Source organism: Sinocyclocheilus anshuiensis, unplaced genomic scaffold (genome assembly GCF_001515605.1).
Source record: "Sinocyclocheilus anshuiensis isolate Anshui unplaced genomic scaffold, SAMN03320099.WGS_v1.1 scaffold1243, whole genome shotgun sequence".
Lineage (NCBI taxonomy): Eukaryota > Metazoa > Chordata > Actinopteri > Cypriniformes > Cyprinidae > Sinocyclocheilus > Sinocyclocheilus anshuiensis.
The window spans coordinates 133,879-144,568 of NW_015539901.1; the positions used below are offsets into that span (position 1 = coordinate 133,879).

The 10,690-nt window shown below is 39.6% G+C and overlaps 1 protein-coding gene across 2 annotated transcripts in view; it reads right to left on the bottom strand.

The window, feature by feature from the left end:
- Positions 1-2,433: 2,433 nt before the first annotated feature.
- LOC107686105 (SLAM family member 5-like) overlaps positions 2,434-10,690 on the bottom strand; it is a 23,471-nt gene continuing 15,214 nt past the window's right edge. For both annotated transcript variants that reach the window (XM_016482950.1, XM_016482948.1), the window contains 6 exons: positions 4,764-5,072; positions 4,304-4,573; positions 4,088-4,198; positions 3,943-3,998; positions 3,340-3,414; positions 2,434-2,663 (listed from right to left, as the gene is read on the bottom strand). In XM_016482950.1, coding sequence (XP_016338436.1) covers positions 2,577-2,663; positions 3,340-3,414; positions 3,943-3,998; positions 4,088-4,198; positions 4,304-4,573; positions 4,764-5,072 — 908 coding nt within the window. In that variant the 3' untranslated portion in view covers positions 2,434-2,576. The remainder of the gene's footprint in view (positions 2,664-3,339; positions 3,415-3,942; positions 3,999-4,087; positions 4,199-4,303; positions 4,574-4,763; positions 5,073-10,690) is intronic.

Genomic DNA, 10,690 nt, shown 5'->3' on the forward strand with positions numbered 1-10,690 from the left:
TGCTCTGTACGCTGTTTGTGTAGTGGGGAACATATGCCTTGTCCAAATACCCACACTTGCGGTCTTGGCCACTTGAGAGTGCGTGCGCGCGACAGGAAGTAAGTGCACAAGACTGTCCCAGGTCTTAAAAACGCCGAAGCGCAGTGCTCTTAACACACACTAAATCCACACTGCTCCGGAGCGGTATTCGAGGCTTAGTGTATCCCATCATGCATCATGTTCTGGAAATAAATCGTGAGACTTTTTGCCAAGATCTCGCGAGAGGTCACGGAAACCTTTCCAGTGTTAAATATGAATAATAATTAGATATTACATATAATTTAGTAGAGGTGCACATTTTATTGGTGCAAATGAGTAGTGGTGATATTTATTTTGTACAACATTTGCAACTGCTTTTTATCACTTAATTAGAAGCACCACAAAATTAAATTGTGTCATCTGTTAAAGGAACTACTGAACAGACATTTAGAAGGTGATTTTAAAATGCAAAGTACTGAAGATAAAAATAAAGTGTTGCATTTTTACAACACTATAAGTGTGTCCCATCAGGTAATTAAAAGTTCACCACACTTGTGGTCTTCATGCTCACTTGAACACTTGGACCAAATACAGGAAATACGTCATATAAGTAGTCAAGTGGTCAAGCGCAAAGACCACAAGTGCGGGTATTTGGACAAGGCAATAGGGGGAACAGACACAACACCGGTAATGCGGTCTGTGTGCACGCAGAATGGGATTACCGGTATAAGATTACCCTAAAACGTCTACGCTGGGCCAATCATGACATTCTGACACAGATGACACATTTACGGAAGTCAAATAAATATCTAAAGTCGTCTAATATGATGTCTCTGGGCCAAAATCAGCTGCATGAATGTAAACGTTTGACACAAAAATGTCAACAATTGACAAAAACTGACTGCGTTTACCCCTCCATGTTTACAAACACAACACCGGGACGCGCAGCCGTTTAGAGCTCGTTTCCCGTTAATGATGTCACAGAATTTACCGGTATTTTGAAACTGATGTGTGAACGGTGCTTTACCGGTAAAAAGAGGGGACGTTGTTGCCTGTGTGAACATCGCATTTTTGTATTTACCGGTAAAGTCGTTCTGGTAATTTTAGAGATAAGTTTTAAGGAAGTAGGTGGCGGGTCAAGCGTCAGGCTGATAATTTAGATGTATTACTCATCTCAGATGGATGGGTGGCAACGGCTTGAGAAAGAGAAATAATGGTGCTGACTGAGCAGTGATATTATTTTGAGCTATTAAGTGACCAATCAGTAAATGCCTGAGAGTGTAAATATAAAAAGGAGAAATTACTTTGATTCTACATTCTGCAATCTGAGAGCAGCTGACTGATAGCAAAGGCTACATACTCCTACACAGACAGAATATGTATACATGATTATATGAATCTTCCTCCCGAACTGAGGACACAGGAATGGTTTAATTGGATCAATTACAATATTACAGCTGTGGACATGCTAAACGTGTTTAAATACCATAAAAACATGCAGAAACAATACATGCTTATTGTCGTTATGTTGCAGATTCGCTAGAATCGTAGAACAGACAACTGTGTGATGGTATGATGTTATTAAGGAAGAAAACTACTTCCAAACTTAAGTACTACAGTCATGTCAAAGAGTCATTCACACAGACGTCTCGAGGTTAGATGATTTCAATCATCGCTTGGGCCGTTGTGTCTTTGGTCTCAATATTATTGCGTTACTTTTGATTTTAATGCATATCAACAAGTTAAACTAACCAATTTTAAGTATTTATCATATACAGAAAAGTGTGTAGAAAATACATATATTACCTTTGAAAAGTTTGGATTCAACAATGATTTTTAAAGAAATTGTAAGAGTTTTGTTCAGCAAGGATGCATTAAATTGATCAAAAGTCACAGTAAAGACATGTATAATGTTGAAGAAGATTTCTATTTCAAATAAATGCTGTTATTTTGAACATTCTATTTATCAAATAATCATGAAAAATAAAATGTATCACAGTTTCCACAAAATTATGAACTGTTTTCAACATTGATAATAATGATAAATGTTTCTTGAGCAGCAAATCATCATATTAGAATGATTTCTGAAGATCATGTGACACTGAAGACTGGAGTAATGATGCTGAAAATACAGCTGCGCATCACAGAAATAAATTACAGTTTACCAGAGATTCACACAGAAAACAGTTATTTGAAATTGTAAAAATATTTCACAGTTTTTACTGTATTTCTCATCAAATAAACGCAGCCTTGATGAGCATAAAATACTTTTTTCCAAAAGAATCTTACTTACTGAGCCCAATTCGATTTTTGAATGATAGTGTGCATAATGAAATATTGTGCTGCATAGTGAATTCTGCAAAAAAAAAAAATTACAATAAAATAATAATAAAAAAAAATAAAAAAGTGTTCCAACATGATACCTTGAATGCACAGTGCATTTAATGCAAGAGTTCAAAGGTCAAATGATGCAGCCAATAATACATATGGGAGGCTGGTTAACTCAATCCAGATATAAGATGACAAAACAATACAAGAACCGTCTGTCTGTCTCACACTCACAGGACTTCCTGGTAAGGGGAGGAAGTGCTGGCTCTGACAACAGGCTGACGCTGGTAGTTGACTTTGTCATACAGGGTTTGAGGCTGCAGGAGGAGTAAGCGTGTGACGTTACCACAGATTCCAGAGAAACACTTCGCAACAGAGCCGTCAACTTCTCTAAACATGCAACAAAGCTGTTCTTAGTCTCACTGATTCACTGTACATATGTGACCCTGGAGCACAAAAGCAGTCTTAAGTCGCTGGGGTTTATTTGTAGCAATAGCCAAAAATACACTGTATGGGCCAAAATTGTCGATTTTTCTTTTATGCCAAAAATCATTAGGATATTAAGTAAAGATCATGTTCCATGAAAATATTTTGTACATTTCCTACCGTAAATATATCAAAACTTAATTTTTGATTAGTAAAATGCATTGCTAAGAACTTCATTTGGACAACTTTAAAGGCGATTTTCTCAATATTTAGATTTTTTTGCACCCTCAGATTCCAGATTCTCAAATAGTTGTATCTCGGCCAAATTTTGTCCTATCCTAACAAACCATACATCAATGGAAAGCTTATTTATTCAGAAAAATTGACACTTAAGACTGGTTTTGTGGTCCAGGTTCACATATATGCCATATTCATTTAGCCTACTGTGGTATGATGTGTGTGTGTGTGATTTTGGTACTAAATACATGATATGAGCCTAATTTATAAGCAAACAAATGCATGACAGCAATAATGGATGTATTTATGATGTATGCATGCAATACTCACCAAGTCTTGTGAGAGTTTTATGTCATTCACCGTTTCATAAATGGACATCCCGTTTACAACACTTTCAGATCGTTTCTGTAATATAGATTAAATCTGGTTAGCTAGAAGTTTATCACCATTTCTATGCACAAATTAGGTTTGTATGCATCTACAATAAAGTTCGCGTGTGTCTAGGAAGTGGTGTCGTACACTGAAAAAAAAAAAGGTATACACTTATTTTTATTTTTTATTTATTTATTGAAAAAATATATTATTGGACTATGTTTTACATGAAAATATTATTGCAGTCTTTCTAGTTTAAAATATAATGTTTAATTCAAGTATTTGTCTGAAATTTACTAGCACTTTCTGAGTGAAAATTTTCAGCACCAATTTTTTTTGGTGCTAGTACATTTCACAAATAATTACAAAGAAACGGCAAGCAACACATTGCATAAACCATGAAATTTTGAAGTAGAAAGATAGAAATAGTATTTTCTTGTAAAACTTACTCCAATCATCTTTATTTTCATTACAGCTTCAAAAATGTATTTGAAATCTTTTTGCAGAGCCACAGGAACCTTAAAAAGCGGATATCCATATAGACAGAAATGAGCCGCTCACCTTTGCAGTGTTCACGTCTTCATAGACTGTAATACCAGCTTCACTTTCTCCTTGTCCTGAAAGTGTGAAAACAGCTGTGAGGTTGAGAATGAAATGCTGTATAACTTCTGTACTGTTTGTGCACATTCACACTTGTTCAACACACCTTTATTCTTCCTCCACCTGCAGCACACAGCGACTGTTCCACTCAATATAATGACTGCGACGATACCGACGCCTACCGCGATCAGCAAATACTCCTGACGAAAACCTGCATCTTTGCACCAAGTTGCATATTTGTTTATAGGTTTCAGAGTAGGCTATAACATTTCTTAATCTGTAGAGAACTTAAGAAATTCGATATTTGATTGCAGAACTATACCTGATGTAGTTGAACTGTCAGATTTCTCTGTGCACACTACAGTCTCAGTGGTATACTTGATGCTGACGGTGTTGTTGGCTGTGCAGTTGAGTATAGCGTTCTCTGCTAAACCGAGGCTGATATTCAGGTGTGATCCTCGAGTCTGATGACTGATCCAGCTGTAGGATGGATTCGGATCTCCAGACGCCAGACACCGAAGATGAAACATGCAGATGTTTTTTGATTGCAGCCAGAAATGACTGTACTCAATCTTTACCTCTCTGATAAGCTCTGTTGGAAAATAATATGCCAACGTTAATTATATAAGCATACTAATTCCTTCATTAAAGAACTATTTAACTTCAGTGAAATGACCACAAACATATTCAGTGTCAGTTCTTAAATGTGTTGTTTTAGAATTTGCTATTTGCATCCTAACCTAACAGCATTGACAGAATAAATATCAAACAATTAAACTCACCATGAACATGAAGTACAAAGACTTTTGTGTCATATTGTTCAGATTTTCCTACTGCAACAATAGAGAATCTTCCAGAATCCTGCAGTTTAAGGTCTGTTACTGTTACACTAATATTATCCTTATTCATCTTTAACCTGCCATTAAATGATTCAGATTTCACTTTTTGTAAATTAGAATTTTGATACTCAGCAAATATAATCAGATTATATTTCCACTGCACTTCAAGATCTTTTTTTGGATAATCAGCGATTAATTCCAGTGAGTCTCCAACAGCTTTGTGCACCTCAACATCTGGATCCGCACATGACCCTACAATACAGAACAAACAACAAAACATGGTTAGTCACAAATTCATGCCATATTTTTTCACATTCAACAAAAGTTGATTAAATACCAGTTTCACAACAGCATCAACAAAGTCCATGAGAAAAAAAGAACAGAAAGTTGACGGATAGTAAACTATAAGTTACGTTTAATGTTTGCTATCAGCACAGACCATCTCACACGAGCAAACAGACAGTGCAAATCTACACTTATTTACCAATTTGCCACCAATATCTTACAGCTAAAGGAGCCTCAAGATCTCTCAGTTTGTTTACACTCCAATTGATGCACGTGACAAAACAGAAAACGCTGCTACTTTTACTCTGCCTGCCCCAGATGATACTTCACTTGTCAGATCTGGGCGCAGTGTGACAGAGCTTACGCCTCGGGTTCGCCTAAACACTTTTCAAATAATAAAACAAAGAAAGCGAAACTCAGGTATTATATGAATAATGTACTTTTTATTCTTCTTAACTCCAAAGAAACTCGCATGGCACAACTGGGCGCTCTCGTTAACATGTGCGTGCCCAAACCTTGCCTACAGCAAGCCCTGAGGGACAGAAAAGCAATACACACACAAACACAACCCTACAACCTTAACATCAACTTCAAAATGTATGTTACATACGTCCCATCCCCCTAAAATAAACGTCCTTGTTTATCTTTCAAACAGTAAAGGATAGAACAGGTAACAAAATAATAATACACATTAGGGCCTTTCGCACCGCGGGAACCTTTTCATAGTACCAGAACTAATTGTGGAACTACCCACTTTTTGGCGTTTTCGCACCGCCGGAACTGGGTGCGATTTTAGTACCGGACTGCCTTTTTCAAGAACCAAATTAGCTCCTACTCCGGAGCAGGGTCTAACCAGCACAACTGGTACTAATCGTGACGCAAGTAGACATTGATTGGCCAAACGCGTATGAAAACCCCCTCCCCCGCCATGATTTAAAACGCCGTGTAAACATACTGTAAACATTATGTCAACTTATTTCACAAGTATGGAGAACAGCGATAGATGGACGGACGCTGAAGTGCAGGCACTTGTAGCAAATGTAGCACTGCCAGTTGTCGTTGGAGATTCTTAGTCCTCCTTTCCGTTCTTTCAATCGCTTTACGTATACGTCGACTTTCCATGTCCATTATTGTGAAACCCGCGAGACACAACAAAAACACAGCTCCGATCACAGCGTCCTCCATCCTCCTGTTGTTAACGTTGTTTTTCTTTGTTTCTGTTGTTGAACGCCGCACACAAATGACATCGCTGTCGACCGGCTTACGTCACTTCTTAGTACACACTCCCTGTGCGAATGCAACCCTTTAAATAGTACTGGGAAATAGTTCGCGCAAAATCGTCCCAGTACTTTAGTACTGTACATTTAGTTCTGGAACTAAAGCGGTGCGAAAGGCCCTATTAACATGCATAATACCTTAACCTGCATCTAACCCTGAAACAATTTTTACCATCTAAAACACTAGTACAATTTACTTAAACAGTCGTCATTTTGTCCAATCCTTTTTTTTTTATATCTATATGTTAACATGTTCATTAGTACAGTATGAAATCCTTGAAGCAACCAGGGGGTTTCAACCTCCTCCTAGCCCTACTCACACCAGGTATGCACTTATCAGGTCTCTCCAGTGCCTCACTTAAATCCTTTTGAGGTTTACTGCGCTGCAACCCCCCCAACATGTCAGACTCTTTAGAAGGGGAATCAGGCAAAGAATGAGGAACCACAGATAGTCTCTCATCAGATGACAGTGTGGGAACAGGCAATGTATAAGGTCTCAACCTATTGTAATGCACAACCTGTCCTTGTCCATCTGAGTCCATAGGGCTAACAATCCAGTATGTCAGTCCTGGCTCACCACCAGAGTCAAAGATTTGTGCAATCATAAAAGGTCCTTTCCAGTCGGGCGCCAGCTTCATGCGGCTCTCCACTGGATTATGGAGCCACACCGTGGCACCGACTGCATAGGGCTGGTGTCTGAGGCCTGAATCATGATACAGTTTCTGGCGATCATGAGCCACTTCACTGTACATTCTAGCACTCCTGAAAGCATCCTGTAGATTTGCAAGCAAAGTGGACATGAATGCAGCATGAGATGTTCTGGTCAAGTGTATGCGTGTCTAGTAACAAGTCAGTGGGCATCCTTGGTTCTCGTCCATGAACCAGAAAGTAAGGTGAGAACTTGGTGCTAGAATGAGGTGAAGAATTGTACGCAAATGCCACCTGTTTGATAGAATTGTCCCACTCACCCCCACATGACAACAGTATCTTAGCCATCTGATTGGTCAATGTTCTGTTAAAACGTTCCACCATGCCGTCGGACGCTAGGTGGTAGGGAGTGGTGCGCGTTTTCTTTATATTCAGCAAACGACAGAGAGTCGGGAGCACCTCTGATTCAAACTGGTGACCCTGATCAGAGTGCAAAGATTCAGGAACGCAGTGTATCAAAGTGTAGTCCTCAAACAAGCAGTGAGCGACAGTCTGTGCAGATTGGTGAGGCAGGGCATACTGACATGCAAACAAATACATACTGATTTCCTTCGGTTGTTATTGGTAGTTCCAAAATGTCCATTGCAACTCTCTCAAAGGGTTGCATTGTCAGGGACCCACCCATCGGTGCTTGATGATTTGGGACCAGCTTACGACGAGTTTGACACGCTGTGCATTGCTCGCACCACATCTTAATGTCCTTAAACATAGACGGCTAGTAGCAAAAACGCCTCACCCGTTCCCACACTCATTCTGGATAAAAATGAGCAGCAGTTGGGGCCCCGTGGAGCTGCAAAAGTATGTCATGTTTAAGAGCAGGTGGAACTACAACCTCAGCAACAGGGTCACCTGCTGGAGGACAGGAAACTGAACAACACAACAGTCCATTTATTATGGAGAGACGATTAAACTCAGTCCAATATTTACATAAATTGAGATGTGCCTGCCAGCTGTCTCCTAGGAGGCCTTCGTGATTGCTCTACCCAGTGCCGCACCGTGTCAATATCTGGATCACTGTGTGACATTCAAGGCGCGGCTGGCATACGCTACTACGTGCTCTAGTCCATCTTTTTCCTGTGCAAGTACAGCACCCACAGCCCACTTGGAGGCATCCGTATAAACTTTGAAATGCACTTTGAAATCAGGCAGTGTCACGATGGGAGCTGAAGACAGCACTTCCTTCAAGTAGTTAAATGCATGGTCACAATCGGTATTCCATACAAAAGGCACATTTTTGCCCACCAGCTGATTCAGCGGGGCTGCATGTTTTGAAAAGTCCTTTACAAAGCATCGATAGTATGAACACAGTCCCACAAATGCTCTAAACTCCGAGGGAGACTGTGGAACTGGCCAATTTCGAACCTTCTCCGTGTTTCTCGGGTCAGGCTGGAGACCTTTCTCTGAAACAACATGGCCCAGGAATATCACGTGATCCCTAGCCAAGTTGCATTTTCTGGGGTTCAGTTTCAAACCTGCCGAACATATTCTGGAAAACACTTCTTTCAGATGAGTTAAATGCTTGTCAAATGTTGGACTATAAATCAAAATATCGTCCAGGTACACCATGCAAATGTGCCATGGGAGCCCTCTCAGAACTAACTCCATCATCCACTGAAAAGTGGCGGGGGAGTTAGAAAGCCCCATCGGCATGCAGCACCACTGATATAGACCCTGACCTGTAGTAAAAGCTGTTTTTTCTCTGTCTTGCTCGGCCACCTCTACCTGCCAGTATCCATTAGAAAAATCCAACGTGCTGAACCATCTGGAGCCCGCTAATGCATCCAGTGTGTCATCCACACGTTGCAGAGGATGAGAGTCCTGGACCGTTATACTGTTCAAGCGTCTATAATCAACGCAGAAGCGCCAGGCACCACATTTCTTTTTTACAAGCACGACTGGAGACACCCAGGGGCTACAGCTTTCTTCGATGACACCCTCAGCTAGCAGGCCCGCCCACTCCACTATTTTTGAAAATAGGCTCATTTTCCAACTCCCCTAAACAGAGTTAAACAGTTTAGTTTTACCGTTTTCGAATCCATTAAGTTGTGATTTTCTAGGCCGATATGGCTAGGAACTATACTCTCATTCCGGCGTAATAATCAAGGAACTTTGCTGCGCCCGCTAATGCATCCAGTGTGTCATCCACACGTGGCAGAGGATGAGAGTCCTGGACCGTTATACTGTTCAAGCGTCTATAATCAACGCAGAAGCGCCAGGCACCACATTTATTTTTTACAAGCACGACTGGAGATGGCCAGGGGCTACAGCTTTCTTCGATGACACCCTCAGCTAGCAGGCCCGCCAACTGTCTCTCTATTTTAGCTCTCTTTTCAGGCGATGCACGGTATGCACGCTGCTGAATAGGGCCATGTTCCCCAGTCTTGATATGATGCTGCACCAATGTGCATTTTCCTGTATTTTTCCCTCAGAAATGAAAGATGTCACTGTACTCCTGCAACAGTGCCGCAAGTTTTGCCCTATCAGATGTTGAAATTGGCGATTCACTTAAAGATATTGGAGTAGCTGTGTTGTGTGGGCTAGGAATAACACCTTCCCCTGTGTCCTGCTGAAAGTAGGGCTGTGAATCTTTGGGTAGACAGAGATTCGATTCACGATTCATAGGTTTTCGATTTAAAAACGATTTTTGCAAATTTAGAACGATTCAATTCGAGTTTAATGATGCTATGGCATGATATGGCATACACTCTTAAAAATAAAGGTGCTTAAAAGGTTCTTCACAGCGATGCCATAGATTCTATGGCATAGAAGAACCATTTTTGGTTCCACAAAGAACCATTCAGTCAAAGGTTCTTTAAAGAACCATCTCTTTCTTACCTTTTTATAATCTAAAGAACCTTCTTTCGCCACAAAGAACCTTTTGTGAAACAGAAAGGTCCTTCAGATGTAAAAAATTCTTTATGGAACCATTTAGACAAAAAGGTTCTTCTATGGCATCGTGAAGCACCTTTATTTTTAAGAGTGTGCGTAAAAATGTATGTAAGCCAAGATTTTAAAAAAGCTTTAAAAGTATTATGCATAGGCTAACATTTTGTCACACCAGGGGTGTAGCCATCATTTCAGAAGTGACAGAGATGTCAAATACAATAATTTTATGTATGTATGTATTATTATAATTATTATTTTTTTTTTTTTTTACAAGGAATTATTTTCTTATCTATTACTTTGAATTTGCTATAAGATGATTTTTTTTATGATTGAATTTTATGATTGTTTTATATACTACAAACAATTATTTAAATTTTCTGCACAGAACAAGGTAGAACATATACTTTATAGTTTCTGTACTGTAATAAATGATATGTCAATTAGCACTGCATCATTCATAAATTGTATTTATTTATTGTGTTTATTGTCTTAACAGTTCATTCTGCTTTTTATTCAGTTTAGCTGCAGATAGCCTGGCACGTCTTAAAGGAACACTCCACTATTTTTGAAAATAGGCTCATTTTCCAACTCCCCTAAACAGAGTTAAACAGTTTAGTTTTACCGTTTTCGAATCCATTAAGTTGTGATTTTCTAGGCCGATATGGCTAGGAACTATACTCTCATTCCGGCGTAATAATCAAGGAACTTTGCTGC